The sequence below is a fragment of the Pan paniscus genome, chromosome 8, assembly GCF_029289425.2.
Source record: "Pan paniscus chromosome 8, NHGRI_mPanPan1-v2.0_pri, whole genome shotgun sequence".
In the NCBI taxonomy this organism is placed as follows: domain Eukaryota; kingdom Metazoa; phylum Chordata; class Mammalia; order Primates; family Hominidae; genus Pan; species Pan paniscus.
Genome location: NC_073257.2, coordinates 115,876,710 through 115,899,145, shown reverse-complemented (window position 1 = coordinate 115,899,145; position 22,436 = coordinate 115,876,710). Strand labels below are relative to the sequence as shown.

The window sequence follows — 22,436 nt, the reverse complement described above, 5'->3', positions numbered from 1 at the left end:
CCACTGAGTCAAGCTGACGAGAGTTTAAGTTGCAGCACAAGTAGGTAGCTTAAATATGAGAGGCAGCATGGTGCAGCGAATCAGTGTGTGAAACATGTACCCAAACTTATCTGGATGAGAATCCTGGCTCTACCACTACCCAGGTGTGTGACCTTGGGAGGGTCACTCAGCCTTCCTGTGCTTGAGTTCCCTCAACTGTAAACTGGGGGTAATAAGACTACCTCAAGGATAATTAACTCAGATTAAATAAGTTCATACACATAAAGCATTTAGAACAATGCCTGACATATAGTAAATGCTGCGTTTGCTATTAACCACCTTAAACTAGGAATACCCACACCAGGCCAAGACAAAATGTTTCAATGGCTCATAGCAAGAAAAAAACAAAAGCAAACTAAATTTATTCAGACAAGCTAGTTTTATTTAATTTTCAAATTCTAAGATTATATTTTCCTTATTTTTCATGGTGTTAAAAATATTCTCTCCTTTGAAATGATGGTGACAAGTAAATGGCAGTTTTAAAATATCTTTACTTAGCAAAATTTAAAAAAAATTTTTTTTAATGGCAGCCCATGTCATGGTCCCCAGTGGTTTTTATTGTTTCTATGTTTCTTTTTATGGGTCTATAAAATCCACAAGTCTGGGAACCACTTGTTAAATCACATAAAACAACAAATTAAAAAGATAATTCAAAGGATCGATTAAATACACGATCCACATCTCTTCTTCCTTTCACTGACTTATGTAATGGAAAATTGAGCTCATTTATCCTTGCCTCCAGGCTTAGTATAAATTTAATCAGAAGATTCATCTTCCTTCATATGAAAGACTTGTCATGTGAGATAATTCTAGAAAATTCTGTTAAAAATACTAATTTATCTCACTTCGTAAAGAATTCACCAAGCCGGTGGTGGTGGCTCATGCCTGTAATCCTAGCACTTTGGGAGGCTGAGGCGGGCAGATCACGAGGTCAAGAGATCAAGACCATCCTGACCAACATGGTGAAACCCCATCTCTACTAAAAATACAAAATATTAGCTGGGCGTGGTGGTGCATGCCTGTAGTCCCAGCTACTCGGGAGGCTGAGGCAGGAGAATCGCTTGAACCCAGGAGGCGGAGGCTGCAGTGAGCCGAGATCACACCACTGCACTCCAGCCTGGAGACAGAGCGAGACTCCAATTCACCAAAAAAAAAAAAAAAGAATTCACCCATCTTATGACAAGGCTTAATTTTATCATAACCTAGATCGGGTTGCTTTAAACTCTATATAGGTAAAAATAGTCTATTTGTTTAACTGCCGGATTGTGAACCAAAAAGAAAAACAAGGTACTTAATATTTAAAATCCAGTTTTAAAGTTGCTTATGTTGTCAAGCTTAAAAGCAATACATGTTTGAACTACCATTTAAAGTTACCATTTGCTATTTTTCTTCTAACTGCACTTTATAGAAATAATAGCGTTATAATGAGCATACTTTTTGTAAGCACAAAGCTTATATACCATCCTCTATTTTTATGTCCTAAAAGTTTTCTAACAAACATTGGCATTACTACTTAAAACTATAAGCTCCCATCAAGATTAAAATCAGATAACAGTGGATTATACATTCATATACTTGTTTATTTCATCTGGAGTCAACTTTCCAAACATTCCACTTAACTTCATATTAGCAACTTAAATGTCACCATTAGTAGGAATTTAGTATTAAATAAAGAAGATTCCAGGAGTTTTTGAATGGGGAGAAGTCACCATCATATAATAATAACACTTAAAATTTACCCTTTCAACCATGGTTTATCAAGCTGTGAGAAAATGGTGCTTTCTGGTTTTAGTAGCATTAAGCTGCTGCTGTTACCTGAGCATGCTGGCTTTGTGCAAGCTCCTCTTTCCTGCGTTTCATGAGCTCTTTTCTCAGCTCTTTGGGTGCTTTCTCCACTTCATTTATAACCTACAGTGTATAAGCATGCAGGAGGTGGGGAAATAATACTTTCTCCACAGCAAGCATTTATGAGAGCAGATAAGCTACAAGTCAAATATTAAAGTTGTTAAAAAGTTCCTTTCAACATGCATTAGCATAGGTGTTAGTCTGGTGAAAAAGAATGAAAGAATAGAACATGCATAATCTCAGTGCAGAAAGGGACATTACACCACACAAAGGTTAATTAGTTGCTTAATAACCCTATGTATCATTCTCTTTCTTAAAGGTCCAAAGACAACCAGCGAAGAATTACTTGCAGCACTGATGCTGAACTAAAGGTGATAAACTCAACTGACCTTGTTGAAAGATCATAAAATTATAAACGTATCTATTGACATAGTTGGAAATATTGAACATAAGGAAAGCTAATGCCATTTATAAAAGTGCAAAGTTTCATAATTGGCTTGATCATACTAGAGAAATAATGTTAAGTAAAATCTACTTAATGAGGCCAAAAACAAAAAAGGAAAGCAAGTCTTAGAATACACAAAGGAGAAATAAATGGATACTAAGTTTTTTCATAAACACACCATTTTATACACGGTGTGGTAAAAATGAATGTATCTGATGATCTTGAATAGGATTAGAATATTCCCCTTTGCTGACAAGTTAAGCCAAGCCTGTCAACTTAAAAATTGGTAATATAAGCACTCTTAAAAGTAAGTTTAGTAAGCTATGATTTATTATAGCAGATAAAATACAGAATGAAGTACATTTTAGAGCTCCTTCTTTTAATCATTTCAAAATACTAGAAGTATATTCCATCTAACAATAGATCTGTAATCCAACTATGAAAAACAATCATGTGTTTACAAGTAGAAGCACCAAAAGAAACCAGATTCCAAATCACCACATGCTATTGATGGTCCGTGAAAGAGACTGATTTTGATTTAACATCGTGTATTTAAAATTTCCCATCAGTAATCCCTCATGAAACCAAATCACCATTAAAAGGAAGAGACTCCCCAAATGCAAGAAGTTTAGCAATAAGGAAAAAAAATACATAATGTAATTATTTAAAATATGCATATCATGATCTCAAACATGTTCGTGGCTGAAACTCTCCTACCCCCAAACAAAAACAATAACTGAGACTTTTATATTTAGGATTAAACCATATATTTATCTGTAAAATTTTTTAAATTTAACTGATATAAAGAATATCTCAAAAACTACTTGAGAGAAAATTAACATGTAGCCCCAGTAATGTCATACCTCACAGTATATACAGCAATTCTACATAAAACATAAGAAATAGTAATAAAATAGTGATTTTTAGAAATGGAAGCCACATCAAATAAAATCACATACCATTTCATTCATCTTTATCTAAAGAAATCATAAAATCACTGTATTTATTAATGTTTGACTCTACCCTTTTTAAAGCAAATCCTTAAGATTCAGCAGTATGACATTCAATTTTCTTCTCAATTTAAATGTTAAGGTCAATGAATCTGGGTATTTGAGATGTGTAACAAAAGTGAAAATGCATTTATTAGTTTGGCTGAGGTTTCTGTTTGTTCCAACCCTAATAAAATTGATCACAATCATTGTCTCTGGTGTCTTTTATATCATGAAAAGGCAAATCGTCTTCCTATACTGAAGACGTTAATAAATTATAAAATTATCTCTGAAAATTACCTAGATGTAAAGCTCTTTTAGTTTTAATTTGGGACAAAAAAAGATGCTAATATAATAAGTAAATCTTCCTTCTGAAGCAATGACAATCTTTTATACTGCAAACAGATTCTATAACAATATGAAACAGTTTCAGGAAACAATGAAAAAACTCATTCTCATCAAATGACTTTACAGATATGTTCCACTTCTAGTTCTTCGAAGTACCTCACAATTTGATGAGTTATAGATAGCATGTCAAATTTCAGGTTATTCAGCTTTTGTTTGGCACAATACCCATGAAAGGCAATAAAGCTAATCAACAAACAAAATCGTTGAAAGTATGAATTAAAGATGAAAAATAACTTATAAATAATAAAATGAATCACTGCTGCCACTGGCAAACACAACATAGTAAGTTTTCTAAAAAATACTTTTATATAAGGACTTAAACGTGTTGCATTAAGGACAATGGTAGACCATAAGATGGATTAAACTCAATTTGAAGACTTGATTCAAGGTTTAGCTGGATATTTAGGGGTAGTCTGTGAACAGGTCATTAAAACCTCTCGAGGTGAACTTAAACAGGTCACTAAAACCTCTCTTACTCCAGTTTTCTTGGCAGTAAAATGGGAATAATGATTGACCTTATTACAACTCTATATGACTGTTGAGAAGACCGAATGAAAGAATGAATAGGTGCTATTTACCTCTCAAGTATTATTAGTATTCCTAAATCCTTAGATAGTCTTAAAACAATTTTTTTAAAAAAAAAGCTTTAGTAATTAAAAACAGTAGTTTACACTTACCTCCTTCTTTCGGTTCTTCAGCATATTCTGAAATTTGGACAACTCTTTCTCTTGTTCTCCTTTGATGCGTTTGGCTTCATCTCGCAAGCGATTTGTGTGCTCTTGTTCCAGGCGTTCGATAGTCTGTTTCTGCTGTTTTTCTAGATTCTCAATTTCCTGGTCATATTGTCGCTTTTTACTCTGTAAAACAATATAGCTCAAGATGATAATTTTTCCATCACCCATATTAACGCCTTATAGTAAAGATGTTTCCTAAGAACATCTAGTTATCTTAGTTTCCTAAGAGAACATAACTAGTATTTAAATTTAGTAATGTACTATAACCTTCACAATACTGAAAAAGTCAAATGCACTAAAATATGTTATGAAAATTCTCAAAAAAATGAGTTCTTTTTTTCTAACATGGAAATTTTTTTTCTATTTTATTTATTAGAGACAGGGTCTCACTCTGTCACCCAGGCTGGAGTACAGTTGCACAATCACAGTTCACTGCAGCCTCGGCCTCCTGGGCTCAAACTATCCTCCTGCTTCAGCCTCCCAAGTAGCTGGGACTACAGTGCATGCCACCATGACCAACTTATCTTTTTTTTTATTTATTTATTTATTTATTTATTTATTTATTTATTTGGAGAGATAGGGCTATAACTATGTTGCCTAGGCTGGTCTTAAACTTCTGCGCTCAAGCAATCCTCCTGCTTCGGCCTCCCAAAATACTGGTATTACAGGCATGAACCACTGGGCCTGGTCTTTTTTTTTTTCTTTTCTGTTTTTGTTAGTTTTTTCTTTTTGAGACAAGATCTCCCTCTGTCACCCAGGCTGGAGTGCAGTGGCACAATCTCTGCTCACTACAACCTCCGCCTCCCAGATTCAAATGATTCTCATGCCTCAGCCACCTGAGTAGCTGGAATTACAGGCATGTGACATCCTGCCTAGCTAATTTTTCTGTATTTTTAGTAGAGACGGGGTTTTACCATGTTTGCCAGGTTGGTCTCGAACTCCTGCCCTCAAGTGATCTGCCCACTTCAGCCTCCCAAAGTGCTAGGATTACAGGAATAAGGCACTGCGCCCGACCCAAAATTTGTTTTCTATTATACTAGTAGAATGTTCAAAGTTTTTAGATTATCCAGAAGAATAGCTAATTGTTGTGAAGTAGTAAGGCAAATCAGAAAAATTTCAATATTTATCCAATAAAATTTTTGATAAATCAAAGAGCTTATTTGAAGTCTACTTTAATAAAATAATATTAATAATATCGCCATTATTTAATAATAAGATTGTCATTTTCAGATTCAATCTTCCACATTAAGATTCTTAAAATAAACACCTTATTCTATTGGAACAGATCTTTTGGAATTATAAATCTACTCTTGCAACAAGACTCCTGTTTATATAACACTCAGTAACACTGTTTTTGAATACAGGTATAGTTACTTATTTGTAATGGATGTTTTCTTTTTAAAAAAAATTGAAAAGTAAAACATTTTAGAAAGTATGGTGGGGGAGAAATACAGATTTTATGAGGTTTTGGAAAACAATATAAGTACTATAAAAATACTCAATGAGAACAAAAGTTCACTATTTTCTTAGGAAATCTCAGTTATGATCCAACTCATGTAATCAACAATCCACAGTTCACACAAAACAATCTTTATCAATTAAAATTACAAGTCAACACAAGGACTATATTCAAAACATAAGTACTATAACATTTCAAATGATACTTTTTCTAACCTACATTAAGGCAGATAGTCAACATAAATTACAAAAATTTTATATTACATTACTAATTCCTTTTCCAACTTTGGACACAAGGCAAAAACTGAAGGACTCAGTGACAGCTACCCAGGACTAGTCAGCACTATTTCCTCTAGCAGCAGGAAATAGAGATGTGGAGGCTTAACTGTAGAAGCCAGAGAATAAAGCACATTTTTAAAAAGCCCCTGAGGAGTCCTACTGCTCAGCTAGGTTTGAAGGCAATTGCTCTAAACTGGCTTAAAATCTTGGATTCCAAATCTGAAAGATCGAATTAGAGCACTGAAAAATTACCCAGCAATAGGCAAATCTAGGAACTTTGTTTACTGGCTTCATAAGTTTTCATGAGAGAAAAAACAACCCATCACACCATAAACCAGCTTAAGGTAGACTGGGATAGAAAATCCTTTCAAGAAAAAAGAATAAATCAATAAAAGGCATCCAGAACACCAAAAGGGCAAAAATGCCAGAAATAAATCACAAAGCTAGAGAAATCTGGCAATCAGAGAACAAGTTCTACAACCTTTTTTGTCTGTTTTTAATGCAGTAAATGTCATTATTAACACAAAATGATATAAAATGGTGTAACAATCAGACTTTACCATCATTTCCTGCTCAAAGCGCCGGAAAATTTGTTCTCGTTGTTGCTGTAGTTTGCTATTGAGCTGTTGTTGGGCTCTTTGCTCTTCTTTCTGAAGAAATCTTAATTCCCGAAGTTCCTGACGTCTGATAAAATTTAATGGTAATGATAGAGAAGACAGCAAAAATTACACTTCTGAAATACGTTTCTTTTTTAAGCTTTAAAAATTTTCTTTCGAGTGGAACGGTAGTAAAAGAATAAAAAAAAATTAGCCAATAATTTACCCTTGTTTCTCTATTCTTCTGACTTTTCAGAGACTGAAAAGAAGTCACAAACCAGTTTTAATTACGTTGTTTCTCTACTCACCTAAGAAACCGCAATTCTTCAGTTTTGGAATCACTATCTGTAACTATCTTTGATGTTGTTACACTCACTTCTACACCATCAACAATAAATTTGCGTGTTTTCTTCAATGTTTTCTTTTGTCTTCTTGTTTCCTGAGTGAGATTTTATTTTAGTTAGGCTTTGTACAGGGAATACTGGAGGTAGAAAACATTTTCTTCTTCCTTAAACATTTCTTTCTTTTTTAAAACAACTGAACAGCCATGCAGACTACACATAGAAAGTATAAATATAAAGCAATAGACTCATCTGTGGAACCAGCTATAACACCTTAAATGTCATCTGACTTACATGTCTTTACAGATGAAATCAAATTTTTTCAAAGTATGCATTTTGATCATGTTCATGTATAGCTTTTATGACACATTATAATTAGGCATAAGTGATAATGAGCAGTTCACATAGCTAATCAGTAGAACTTTACATGTTATCCTTTTTTTTCATCTTTTCAATTTGTAGTTTCTCAGATACCTCTGCTTTTTCACTGACAAAACAATTAAAAATGAATTTGTGGGGCTCATCTCTTAAAAAAAAACTAAATTGACAGGTCTGAGGGTAGCTGGAAATCTCTTTTTTTTGAAAAAGCTCTCAGGTAATTTTTAAACACTGCCAGCACTGGGGATCAAAATCTACTTAATCAGTAACAATAACATCGACAGCCCCTCCCTCCATCTCAGGGCCAGAGATATATGTATGATTTTAGGGTTACTAGAAAGACAGTGCCTCTGCTGCACCCAAAAGTACCAGATTTGGCTGCTAGCTATGACCTAAAATTCTTTATTAAGACTAAACTCTTCATTCCTCAACTGGTATCCAAAAACATTTAAATGCAAACAGAAATAACAGACATATAAGACTCCTAGAAATACATTTTGGTAAACTAAGTGTTCAGGGCAGATACTTACTGGGTGTTGATATGGAAGAAAGGGTTAGAAGGCAGAGGAAGCAAAAATGGAATGTGAAAATGCTAAACTCAAAATGCATCCAAATTTTAAACAGTTTCTCTTTGGCACCTTCCAATCACCTTTCTGCATCCTCTCCTCTTACTGTTCTCTTCTCCAAGCTTCCAGGATCCTCATGCTCTTCTTCCAGAGTCCAGGACTATGGTACCCTACCCAGAATTCCTCTAAAATCTAAAGTTGGCAGACTCCAAAAAATACACCTATCTACACCTTAACCTCCAAACTTCACATTTCTTCAGCTCCTACTAAAAGTTCAATAATTAATATCTTCTTCATTCTTATACAAGTTATTTGCATTTTTAAAAGAGGCTATTAAGTCAGTGAATGAATTTCAGAGTGGTGGTTATTTCAGTCAATGAAAGAAAGTAAACTGAAAAAAGAAGAAAATCCTAGGAATACATGTAAGAAAATCCTAGGAATTTGGGGCACATAGGCAGACTAATCACTCATGCCCTAGAGATCCATCTATGTCAGTTTTCCTAGGTTGTTCCTGCTTTTCTGTCTTCTCTTCTGCTACTATCAACCCAGAGGGTCTAGGAAGTATTTTCCAAGGGGCAGCCCATGGATCACCTGCATCAGAACTCTGTGGGATCTTTTTTTTCACAAATACTGATTCTTGGGACCCACTCCAGACTTCTACATAGCCGCTAGTAACTCCTAAGCACACTAAAATTTGAGAATTACACTCAAAGCTCCAAGTGTTCTGGGCTTTAGTGTTTGTTTTGTTTTCCCCACAATGGTTCTCATGGCAGTAGCAATGTCTGTGACTGTATGGGCCAATGGTAAATCAAGGATTGTTTACACCCTAAATGTGCTTAAAAAGAGATCATTCTTTCAATTTCTAATTCTCTCATACATTGTTGATTCTTGCTAATGTTGCATCTAGATATGTCCAATAAAGGAACCTAATCACACCAAGCAACCATATTACACTGTTTATCTGCATCAGGTCTGCAAAAATAGGTAGATCCTACCACAAAATTTAAAGATTAGATCCACAATCTCCTTAGTTCTTTTTAATTGCTTTCATAGGCTGTAAGAATTTATATTGTTAATACTACATTAATTTAATGCTGTTTTATTTTCAAGACATCAATTTCACATAAACTCTGAATTGAGAAAATGGCAAAGGAAATCCCAAACAATGACTCATGTACACTTACTTGTAAAGATATCGATCCACTGTCTTTAGTTTTACTTAGAAAGCTAGAGATGGATAAATTCAAGTCAATACTGCTAGTATCAGCAGTGGAACCAGTGCCTGAATCATTATCATTTTCCTTTGGATTCTCAGATTCTGGTGGCAGAATAGTTTCAGTTTTTGATAAAGAACCTATTTCTTCTTTATTTTCTCCACTGTCAGAGTTGATATTAATACTGGGTATTAGAACAGGCTGAGGTTCAGTGGGCTGTGAAACTGCAGTAACTTGAGGCTCTTTTTTAATTGACACTGGAATTTCTTTTTTCTCTTTATCTATCTGAGTAGTGACTTTAGAAGCATCCTGAACTTCACTTCCTAAAGCCTTTTGGTCAGTATCAGCCACCACACTTCTGACCTCCATTTCTTCAGTGCTACTTGACTCAGTGATTTCTTCACCTTCAGTTGTTCCTGGTTCCTCATTGATGTCCATTATGTTCTCTGAACTGTTTATTGCTTGTTCCTTATTTTTACCTTCTTCTATTTCATTCATTTCAACTATTTCTTTAATAGGAACTTCCTTAGTACCACCAGCCTCAGGACCCACCATGGGCTTATTAATTAATTTCTGGCCTACTTCGACCACTTCTTTCCCATCATTACTCTGCGTATCCTCAGCACTGTCTTCATCCACTTTCTGAGCCACATCTGCTGCCTCATATGTTCCTATCACATCACTTGTATTGCTGATCACATCTTTTTGAGTTTTGTCGTCTTCCCCCAATTTCTCTTGGGTGTCTTCCTTTGTAAGCCCAACTTCACTATCAACTGCCTGAATATTTGCCTCTTTTTCTCCAGTCTCTTGAGAAACTAAATCTACTGTTTGCAAAATAGTATCTTTAATTTCTTCAGATTTTATAAGCTTATTTTCAAACATCTGTTGCTTTTCCTGATCCTTTTCTTCCTCAGATTTTAGATTATGTTCAATATTTGTTTCTAAGGTTATCATTATATTATTCTCTTTTCCTTCACTGACTGAATTAATGTCCACAGTTTCTTGGTCTTCTGTGTCAGGCAGATTTTCAAGCTTGGGCCTCTTCTCCTCTCTCTCATTCTCCTTGATTACTGCTGTTCTGTCATGGAGTTCAGTCATTGCTTCTAACTGAGCATCGGTAATATATTCATTAATATCCTCCACAGCCTTTTCAGGTTCATCAGTGGTGGGTTTTTCATTAAGAATTTTGCTGTTGAGTTTATCTTCAGAGTTACTACGTTCTGTTTTTTCTGAGACAGATTCCAAAATACAAGCATTTTGTGAAAGTTTATCTTCTTCAGAGCTGGCGATACTAAGGTCAGAAGATGCACGCTTACTTGCAGGTATTGGCTAAAAAAGATTTAATGTATTTTTAGTGTTAAAACATGACCTTAGAGTGACCAAAACAATGTTTACAGACCTACAGTGATTTCAGATCTTTATTCAGTAAATGTTGCTGAATTTAAAGAATTAACAATTCTTCTCATAAGAAATATAACAAAAATGGGCCGGGTGCGGTGGCGCACACCTGTAATCCCAGCACTTTGGGAGACCGAGGAGGGCAGATCACTTGAGGTCAGGAGTTCGAGACTAGCCTGGCCAACATGGTGAAACCCCATCTCTACTAAAAATACAAAAATTAGTTGGGTGTGGTGGCGCACGCCTGTAGTCCCAGCTACTCGGGAGGCTGAGGCCCAAGAATCACCTGACACCGGGAGGCAGAGGTTGTGGTGACCACTGCACTCCAACCTGGGTGACAGAGTGAGACTCCATCTCAAAAAAAAAGGAAATATAACAAAAATGTGCAGCGACGAGCAACCTTGCTACTAATCTTCAGGTCTAAATTTAAAGGTTTTGCGTTGCCACCCATCAATCCTTAGATACAGGAGCAACTACACCTCAAAACCGAACTCTATTCACTAAATGAAATTTCTTTCCTAAATACTGACCAGAGAATTTTCTGTTTCCTCCTCTTCATCTTCCTCTTTGCCATCTTCAACTTCTTCTGTTACTTCAGCCTTCGCCTCTGCAATCAATTCTCGGATGGGTTTGTTGGAATCAACAGTAACAAAGGGATGCTGTTGATCATTAAAAAGAACATACTCAACAACTGGAATACTACTAAACTAAGTTTCAAACACACACAACACACATTCTTATGTGGTAAAAAATATGAACATGTGGGCAGGAAAATGACAGAAAACTTCAGATAATGCTACATCTGAGAAAGAAAGAGGGGAGAGGGCTTGAGCAAAAGCAGGGACCACCTGCAACTGGATCTGTACATTTTTAAGAATCTGAAGCAAATTTATCAAAAATGATAAGAATTGTTATATCTGGGTAGTAGGTACATGTACTTTCTGTGTGTTTGAAAACTTCATAATAAAAAATTTTAATTGAAATTTAAAGCAAATGTCAGGTCACTACATTATTACTTTTTTTTTTTTTTTTTTGAGACAGAGTCTCACTCTATCACTCAGGCTAGAGGGCAGTGGCACGATTTCAACTTACTGCAATCTCCATCTCCCAGGTTCAAGAGATTCTCCTGCCTCAGCCTCCCGAGTAGCTAAGATTACAGGCATGTGCCACCATGCCCGGCTGATTTTTTGTATTTTTAGTAGAGACAGGGTTTCACTATATTGGCCAGGCTGGTCTGGAACTCCTGACCTCAGGTGATCCACCCGCCTCGGCCTCCCAAAGTGCTGGGATTACAGGCATGAGCCACTACACCTGGCCTCATTATTACTTCTTAAAAAGTAACCATCTCTATAAACCCTATCAAAGCCTCAAAATTATAAAAAGCTTTAGAATTCTGTTAGAAGTATCTACAAACACCTGTATTTTTGACATGGTTCTAAAATTCTTGAGAATGAGAAGCCATTTTATTCATCTTTGTATACTCAACATTTAACAGTGTCTGTCGCAGACTTAAGGGCTTCAAGTGTGGGGGTAACAAAATAATAATAGAAAGTGTGTTCCAGGGGTATACTTGCTGCACACAACAAAGCAATTTTTTCCTGCTTTATTCCCCCAGATAAATAGGTCAATCTAAAACACTATGATGGAGTTACATAATAACCTAACAGTAATTGCCTCAAGATTTGTCATTTTATTTGCCCACCTATAAAACTGACAATTTTTTATTAATATATTACAAGTAGTCCTTCTATAAAGCAAAATTAAATTTACCCAATCACTTTAACAACATTTTTTTAAGTCAACAATATTTACTATTTACCCTCACTGTAAGACATTTTTTAATTAATTAGTTCACGGCCCCTGTCCCCAAGGAGCTTGCTTTCTAGTAACTGGAGAGACATAATGGAAATAACTACCAAAATGAAAAGAACATAATTAAACTGAATCAAAAAAGCACAGGAGGAATGACGTTTAAGCTAAATGCCTGATGGTAACAGCAGCATTTATTTTGTAAAGCAAATGTTAACTACTGCCATTTTGACTCTCCACAGGGAAATTTAAGTCGAAAGAAAGCACACTGAATATGAAATTACATTCTTAGAGAGATGTTAAAATAATTATATTATTTGCTGTTGTCATACTCTCTTACCTGCAGCAGCTGAGATGTAGTCCACCTGGCATCCACATTCTTTTCTAAGCATTTCTTTAGAAAGTCCTTAAAATTTGAAGACCTTTAAAATAAATTTTAACAACATTCTATTTTACTTTCTTGTTAATCAAATCAAACAAAACTCTTTGATAAGTTATGCTTAAGTTTCATTATGTATGTAATAGTATTAATTCAACATTTAAATAACTAGTTAATGAGACTATTAAGATTTTGTAAAACTTATTCATCTGTAAATACATGTTAGACATATATGTAAGTAGGTACATAATCACTGAGACAGCCATATACTCACAAGTATGCCAAAAAGCACAAAATTTCTAATAAATTTCACAAATATAGATCAATCTATATACCTCACTTCCTCATAGTACAGAAAATACCTTTCTCATGCAAAACTCAAATCATTCATATTTTCAGATATATGGGAAAAGTGAGCTCGAAGAGTTTTAATGGTCTTTAAGAGAAATATACCAAAAATCACTTTTCTAATTCATATAGTCTTCGAACCATGTATCCAATTTTAAATACTCTTGGAAAATTGTGAGAATATAACATCAAGTTCTGCTTCCTAGTATCATTTGTTTCTTATTAAGCTTTTTAAAGAATATTTTTACCATCTGGATGGCTGTGCTAATGTAGGTGGCTCAGATTTTGCTATTTTTAGCAGCACTCGCATTGGATTTAATTCATGATGAGGTGGTTCTATCTCAGCCATTTCTATTAAAGTGATACCCAGGGACCAAACATCAGCTTTGTAGTCATAGGGTCTGTCCTTAGATGTTTCACACATGACTACTTCAGGAGCCATCCTATGAAGACAGATAATTAAAAGTTAACATGTTTAAGAACAGTGATTGCAAAACACGTGGTATAATCAATTATGTGGACAAAAATTCATGAGTAATTATAACTGCTGACATGACTAATACTATAAATTCATAAAACTGAATACATACCAATATGGTGTACCAATAAAGGAATCTCTTCTTTGAATTGTCCTCGTGTTTTTAGCTGATACTCCAAAATCCGCTTGAAATAATCACACAAAAGCATTAATGAGAACTTTTAAGCATTGTTCATTGTATTCAATGGGGAGAAAAAGCATTTTAAGTCTTTAATAAGGCTAATCTTATTATAAAAAGTAAGTTAAACAGAAAGAAAAAGATGTCTCTCCCATCTTAATCTTGACCATCTCTTTCTACCATCTCCCAAAAAAACCTGCTAAAGATCCCATTATCAATACATTTAATACCACCTTATCTTCAGATGACAAATCCTTCAAAATTGAAAATAAAAAATGGTAACTCTAAAAGCAGACCAGTCTATCCACTTCAAAATAAATGCCAACTAGTGCTATGTGGCACAATTAAACTAAGAGTCATTAACATTTTTTCTATAGTGTGAAAAATAGAAATTATACTAAAGCAACCTTTAGGACAGTGTATGTCTTGCTAAATTCCTCATAAAATTATGTTGTCAAGAAAAAATTGGGAACCTTATGTTTTCTGATTTAAATTATACAGAACAGTAACATTATAGCTTTTTCAGTTGTTAATCCCACCTTTTCAGCCTGGAGTTCACACAACATTAACAGCAACATAAAACTGCTATTGCTGCATAATTCACCTCATGCTATAAATGCACGAATTTTTAAGTTTCACATTTGATGCGACAATTCTCAAAGTTGAATAAGTACCAAAAATTCAGTATTTGATGCTCATGCCTAGCACAGAGTATACACTCAATAAATGGTAGCTATTATTAGCCATATTCACAATTCTAACCTTTGTTGTTTTTGTTGTAGAACTCTTAAAGGTCATGCAATTCTGCCTGAATTACTTTTATCTATTATATGGTTCTTGGGGATAAGATTGTTCTATATATCTGTGTTGCAGAAATGGAAGGTTCTCTGGAAGTATTTGTAAATTAAACAGAAATTACAAATATTTTAGTCAACTAACTATTATTTTACAATTCCTAAACCTTCAGTATATTGATAAGGTACACATTATTTTACACAAGTATGTCCCTATATTCAAATAAAATTTCAATATATTTACAAAAAAAATGCCCCCAAAATTGATCAAAACTGTAACATCCTATTTCAAAATAAGCTAGGACACTTTTAAAAATGATGAAAAACATAAAAGAGCCATGTAAGTCAGAATTAGAAAAATTCTGAAAGGCGACAGAGCTCCAGAAAAAATTTAAAATAAAAAAGAAAAACTTTAGAAACAAAGGCTAAACTAGGGAAAGCAAGAGCAAATAATACAACAAATTCATACCCATTACCGCTTCACACCCAGTAGGATGGATGTAGCATAGAAAAAAAAAAAGTGTTGACAAGCATGCGGAGAAACTGGAAGCCTTGTACATTTCCGTTAGAAATGTAAAATGGTGCAGTTGCTATGGAGAACAGCATGGTGGTCCCTCAAAAAAATTAAACATAGAATTACCATATGATTCAGCAATTCCACTTCTGGGTGCATACTCAAAAGAATTAAAAGCAGGGAGTAGGACAGACATTTGTACACCAACATTCATAGCAGTATTATTCACAATAGCCAAAAAGTGAAAGCAACCCAAGTGCCCACTGATGGATGAACGGATAAACAAAATGTGTTATATACATACAATGGCATATTATTCAATCTTAAAAGGGGAAGACTTGAAATACGCTACAACATGGATGAACCTTGAGAACGTTATGGTAAGTAAAATACGCCAGTCACAAAAGGACAAATGTTGTATGATTCCACATACGTATATACCTAGAGTGGTCAAAATCATAGAAACTGAAAGCAGAATGGTGGTTGCCAGAAGCTGAGAGGAGTGGAAAATGGGGACTAACTGTTTAATGGGTATAGACTTTAACTGCTGCACGATGAAAAGAGGTATGGAGATGGGTGATGGTAATGGTTGTATAATAATGGGAATGTACTTAATACCACAGAAATGTACACTTAAAAATGATCAAAAAGGTAATTTTATGTTGTATATATTTTCCTACAATAAAAAAGAAAGCAAGCTAAAAAAGGACTTGAGAAAAAGTTACAAACATGGACAACAGGCAAAGACCCAACAAACAAATACTAAAAGTCTCCAAAGAAGCAAGTCAATGCAAGGGAACAAACAAATGCTCAGATCTATAACTCCAGAAAACTTTCCTGTCGGGGGTGGGGAAGAAAGCACTCGAATATTGTAAGAGCATAATATTTATTAGAAGGCCGGGCACGGTGGCTCACACCAATCCCAGCACTTTGGAAGGCCGAGGCGGGTGGATCACGAGGTCAGGAGATCAAGACCATCTTGGCTAACACGGTGAAACCCCGTCTCTACGAAAAATACAAAAAATTAGCTGGGCGTGGTGACGGGCGCCTGTAGTCCCAGCTACTTGGGAGGCTGAGGCAGGAGAATGGCGTGAACCCGGGAGGCAGAGCTTGCAGTGAGCCGAGATAGCGCCACTGCAGTCCGGCCTGGGTGAAAGAGCAAGACTCCATCTCAAAAAAAAAAAAAAAAAGAAAAGAAAAAAAAAATATTTATTAGAAAAGACTGGTCAAACTACTGGTCTTAAAAAAAAAAAAAAAACTTTTAGCATCTAAGCAAAAAGAGCACATGACTTACAATGAAGAAATTCAGATTATCAGACTTTTCAACAGCAACACTTCATGACTGAAGAAAACAGAGTAACATATTTCAGATGCTGAAGGAAAGAAATTTGTGCCAAGGATTTGTTATCCAGCAAAACTAACCTTCAACTATAAGGGTACAACTGTTATCACTATGTAAGAATTCAGAGAGCCCTTTCAGAGGAATCTACCAAAAGCTGAGCTTCAGATAACCAACATCACCAAAGACACATCAACATAAGGAGTGGTGGTGAGCATTAAATATAGAAATGAGGGTTAAAATGAATTATGAGGTATCCTAAACCTATCAATGTCCTTGAGAACCAGAACTCTCAACATAGAAGAAAGGAGATGCACATTTATTACAGAGGTTAGATTTTAAAAACCTTTATCCTGAATTTGAATAGGAAATATATATGAACTCATGAGGGTTCTAGCTCTGTCCTTTGAAAAGTCCTAGAACAATGGCCAATATAGAAAACTGCAAGCATCTCTTACACCAGACTGTGGTCTTGAAATACTATATTCTACTAAAAGAAACCAGGGCTTCTTGAAGAAATGGCTAATTACACTGGGTGCAGTGGCTCACACCTGTAATTCCAGCACTTTGGGAGGCTGAAGTGGGCAGATCACTTCTGGCCAGGAGTTCCAGACCAGCCTGGTCAACATGGTGAAACCCCATCTCTACTAAAAAACAAAAATTAGCTGGGCATGGTGGTACATGCCTGTAATCCTAGCTACTCAGGAGGCTGAGGCACAAGAATCCCTTGAACCCAGGAGGTGGGGGTTGCAGTGAGCTGAGATCAGCCACTGCACTCCAACCTGGGCAACAGAGCAAGACTTTGACTCAAAAAAAAAAAAAAAGAAAGAAAAGAAAAGAAAGAAAAGAAAAAAGAAATGGTTAATTACAGGTCTGACACAGGAAATACACAGATGAGCCTGAAACATCTCAGAACTGTCAAGTAAGCTATCAAAGATTACTAGTGCTGTCAAGAAGACCAACAAACAGACACGAAGAAGACCCCACTGACTAAAGATGAAACAACATGAGCTTCAATAAGAATAAAAACTGCAATGGATTTGAAACCAACCAAATAAAATTAAATCCATGAACTAACAATATTTTTTAAAACACTGGTCATCAATTGAGGATAAGAGACAGCCAAGTCATTATCTTCATTACTAATTTTATAATGAATGAAAATAATGAAATAATTGGTGTTTATATCAAAATCATTATCGAAAATAATGAAAACAAAATAATGGAATTCGTTTCGCAACCCCAAAAGACAGAGGTGTAGGCATTAAGTCTCCATAGATGCAACATCAAAAAAGGGCACAAAGCAGACACGGTGTGCCTCCCAATGAAAGAATGCAAAACCACCTGTAAGTCTTGCCAAAGGATCAGGCTTGAGACTGATCAAGCCTTTGGATTCATCTGCCAAACTGAAGGAAATACAGAAAGGAACTTCAATCATCAGGAGTATGCAATAGCAAAATGCAGTTTGAGGGAAACACAACAGGCCAAACAGCCCAGGTTCCATGGATCAGTGTTTCATAACTAGCCCCTCTAAGGAGTCATTTTAAACATTTTTCTCACATCATCCCTCCTCCCATAAAATTTTAATGCCATAGATACAGTGTTATATCTCTTCATGTACTGGGGCCTTTGGAAGGTCACAAACCATTGTAATGCATAAGGGTTTTTTTGGCCCTAAAGAACTAATTTTTGCACCCATGTGGGTGATATTGCCCTCATCCCCCATTACACATGCCATAATATAAAGAAAAGAAAGGAATAGGGGAAGGCCTATAAGTTAAGAGACTTTAAAAACCCAAGTTTTATATGAGCAAGTTTAAACCCTAACATCTAGAGATGAATACTGGGTGACTAAGCCATAAAGAAACACAAGGAAGGAAATAATATAAAAGTCAGGATAAAATGTGGAGAAGAGAAGGGCAGTGGCTGAGATGGGCATACGGAAGAGCTTCTGGGGTGCCTGTCAAAGTTCTACTTTTTGATCTAGGTAGTGATTACAAAGCTATGTCTACAAAGTACTAAACTTAAGCTACACAATTTCTGGTGTGGTTTTCTATATCTGTAATTTTTCACAATCAAAAGGTTAAAATTCACTTCAGGAGGCCCAAGGCAGAAGAATCACTTGCACCCAGGAATTCAAGACCAGTCTGGTCAACAGAGCAAGACCTCATCTCTACAAAAAATTTTTAAAAATTCGCCAGGCGTGGTGGTGGTGCATGCCTGCAGTTCCAGCTACTAGGGAGGATAAGGTGGAAGGATCCCTGGAGCCCAGGGGTTCAAGGCTGCAGTAAACTCTGATCACATCACTGCACTCCAGCCTAAGCAACAGAGCAAGACTCCGTTAAAAAAAAAATTAAAAAGAATAAAATTTAGTACACCATCTGTTTAAATGTCTTGACAAAGTAAAGTGAAATGACTATAGTCACTGGTATCAACTTGACTTCTGAATATATTTTGTCCTTTGAATAGCCTTCCAAAATATACAAATTTGGACTTCATCTCTAGACTTTTTAAATAATTCCTATCTTGGGTTAAGAGCGCTATAACTTTCATAAGACCTACATCTAATTCTTCTTATGAAGGTAACATTTCTTCCCTCAGTATAAAGAGTAAAATTAAAAATTCTAGTCCTTACGTTTAGGTATTCTCTTCAGAACTAAGATTACTTTGTTAGTTTAGTCAACGTACCATATCAATAAAATAGAATATAAAACTAAACATGGGGAAAAACTCACTAGACATGAACTTTGGAAATAAAGAAAAAACTGAGCAGTTTTACATACTATATTATATTCTAAACATAAAACATTTACAAGTATTAAGTCTACGTACAAAAATTTAAGGGTACAAACTTGAAATTGGTCTTTAAAAAGCATGCCTTTTTGAAAATAAAAATTCATTCTTTCTTATCTTCTTTTTAAAGCATTCAATTAGGTGCTGATATTTAGAAATTATAGAAAAATGAGTATTTACCTAAAAAAGTGTTTTTTAAAAACTAGCATGGAGTTAGTTCTCCATGTTTCACATATTTAAGTAGTAATAAAACCACATTAAGTCACATACATAAAGATGGAAATTTCAGAGTAAAAATTCTAATGTTTTATTTAAGTGAATAACTTACCCAATTTGATATCTCCATCTAAGGTAAAGAGAATGTTGCCAGCCTTCAGATCTCTGTGGATGATCTTATTATCATGTAAGTAGTTCAATGCATCTAAAGTCTGCTTGCAAACTACTTGTATTTGGGACTCAGTTAATGGTCTTTCAAGTTCTATAAGGAGAAAGTAAAAAAAAAAAATCTGTTTTTATACAGTGAAAACATATTAGCAGGCTATATACCTTTCTGTATATATCATCACTGTCAAAGATCATATGCAGGGAATTTATTTTAAAAGAACTATATCTACAAAGATCACATTCTTGACACACTCAACATTTCATTTTAGAATTTTACTATAATTATCCAAGAATATAAAAACATACTTGAGTTGATTTAACTTACTGAACTTTACTCAATACTTATATATTTGAATATATTTATATATGGTTGAAATTCTTTCATCTTATCAAGTATAATTTAAGATATGAACATAAAGAACAGAAAGGTATTTACCAAGCATCACAGCATCTACTGCTCCACCTGCACAAAATTCAATGAGGATCTGCATGCAAAAAAAAAAAAAAGCGTGTGTCTAAAACTACATGGAGTTTTGAGTTTCAGTATTTTTTCTTCAGCTTAGCAAAAAAGATAAAGAAATAGCTATCAAATAATCTGGTTATGGAAACGATATACTAAACGAAGATTTTGTCAAAAGAGTTACAAATCTCAGACAATATGCATTTGATAAAGCCCACTGTGAAAGCATGGGCATTTTTGTTAATTGCCATGTTTACTGTCCCTGCTTCTCTACAACTACCAGGTACAGAACTTTTTCATTTGGTATTGTACTGCACAGCTATTTGGTCACCAATGAAAGATTTTATTACTTATATTTTTAAGGCAACTTGTGTTTTAAGTGAACAAATATACATTTGTTTTTTTAAACTGTATTAAATAGGAATAAATCCTGAAAATATTTATACAGAGACTTCTTTTAGAAAAAAAAAAAAAAAAACATAAGAAATACCCACAAAAGCTTCAGATCCGAGCTCAATTATTACCTGCTGATAGGTGCTTATCTTGACTTCCCTGGTAAGACATAACACCATGTACCTTTCCTTCTTAACCCTTACCACAGTTGTAATTTTATATTTATTGTGATTATTTGATTAATTAACATTTATGTCTCCCACTAAACTTCCCCTCACAGTTGTCTAAATTTTTATTGTGCAATAGTCCCAAGTAAAGGTCTTATCTGTTTATTAACTAGTCTAGGGGTTCATTTGCATTATAATCTTTGGAAACATTCTGCCACAGCCCTGAACAATAATTTCAGAAAACACCACATTAATAATAACTATAATTTTAAAAAATAACATATTTTTAACTAATTAGGTAGCTTCCTGCCTTTTTTCCCTCAGCATAATGCTTTATTTTTTTTTACAAGTGCTTGCCAATTAGAAATTGTTTTCAAATTCATTACATTATTCAGAAAATAATTTGGGAGGTAGATCATTACTCATCCTACAGATGAGTAAACAGACTCATAAAAGTTAACTGACTTATCCAAGTTCCGTAAGTGGCAGCACTAGGATAAAAAAATATAGACCTTTAGGCATCCAGTCGGGTATTCCTTGTACTACTTACTCTTCTCTCTCATAAAACTTTGCTTCTTCCTTCAGGAAGAAAGACTGAAGCTGCATTTTAAAAAGTCCTCTTGATTAAACTAATGTTGGTACAGAACAAGTGATTGACAGATTATTATAATGAATATGAAAGTTTTATTTCTATATCTACTTGTACCTTAATATTTTCTGAAAATGAATAAAATTTATACATACAGCTTTAGCCATCACATCATGCACTAAAGTTGAACCTGATAATACGATAAATATTTAACATTTCTAGTATTTTACAGTTTATTACAAGATTTACAAAAAGTTTAGGATAAAAAATTATAAACAATTTCTAAGAGAAACTTTTAAAACTTTTAAATGATTAAATTTAAATTATAAACAAGGACATCTAATTTCATATTTTAGGAAATTTATTATTCTTAACCAAATTTTTCCACCTGGATCCAATGTCAAACAATCATGATGAAACTGTACAATCTGAAACATAAATCTGAACATCTGTTGAAGCTGAGAATAACTTTGTTATTACTCTCTTATCAGCAGATCAACTCTCATTCAAGTGACACAAGTAACTAAATAGAAGAGATAAGACATAAAATAGGTTTTAATAATTCATAAACATCTCTTTAGGACAATTAACTCATTTTGGCTACTCCTTTAGATCAACAGAAAATACTTACCCAAAGATTGTTCTCATAATAGAAGGCATCTAGAAGCTTGACTATATTTGGGTGATCACAAGATGCTAATATATCAATCTCTACCATGTAATCTTCAAGTTCTTCTTCAGATTTAGTGTCAATCACTTTTGCAGCAGCTAAAACACTGGTCTCTTTATTCTGGGCCTGAAAATGAAAGTATCAGAAGTGTCACATTTCAAATGCATCATTTTCTAATTTTTTATTATTTTAATAGATTTTAAGTTTTAATTCATATTTAATTCATATTTACGTTTAGGCTGTCTTTTAAAAATAGTGTGTCAAGAGAATGAGAAGACAAGCCGCAGACTGAGAAAATATTTGCAAGACACATATTTGATAAAGGAAAGTTTTAGGTTCGCAGCAAAATTGCGTGGAAAGTACAGAAAGTTCCCTCGTGCTCCATGCATAACCACCCCCCCATCAACACTGCACACCAGAGTGATACATCTGTTGCTATGATGAACCTACA

At 34.6% G+C, this 22,436-nt stretch overlaps 1 protein-coding gene across 2 annotated transcripts in view; it reads right to left on the bottom strand.

The window, feature by feature from the left end:
• SLK (STE20 like kinase) overlaps window positions 1-22,436 on the bottom strand; it is a 62,163-nt gene that overhangs the window by 16,476 nt on the left and 23,251 nt on the right. Inside the window, exons 2-13 of one of the 2 annotated variants that reach the window (XM_003825547.5) lie at window positions 21,947-22,111; window positions 20,143-20,191; window positions 19,651-19,800; window positions 13,817-13,889; window positions 13,475-13,669; window positions 12,840-12,921; window positions 11,221-11,349; window positions 9,263-10,621; window positions 7,102-7,232; window positions 6,758-6,881; window positions 4,404-4,583; window positions 1,855-1,947 (exon numbers count right to left, since the gene is read on the bottom strand). In XM_003825547.5, coding sequence (XP_003825595.2) covers window positions 1,855-1,947; window positions 4,404-4,583; window positions 6,758-6,881; window positions 7,102-7,232; window positions 9,263-10,621; window positions 11,221-11,349; window positions 12,840-12,921; window positions 13,475-13,669; window positions 13,817-13,889; window positions 19,651-19,800; window positions 20,143-20,191; window positions 21,947-22,111 — 2,730 coding nt within the window. The remainder of the gene's footprint in view (window positions 1-1,854; window positions 1,948-4,403; window positions 4,584-6,757; window positions 6,882-7,101; window positions 7,233-9,262; window positions 10,622-11,220; window positions 11,350-12,839; window positions 12,922-13,474; window positions 13,670-13,816; window positions 13,890-19,650; window positions 19,801-20,142; window positions 20,192-21,946; window positions 22,112-22,436) is intronic. The other variant, XM_003825546.5, reaches the window with a different exon arrangement.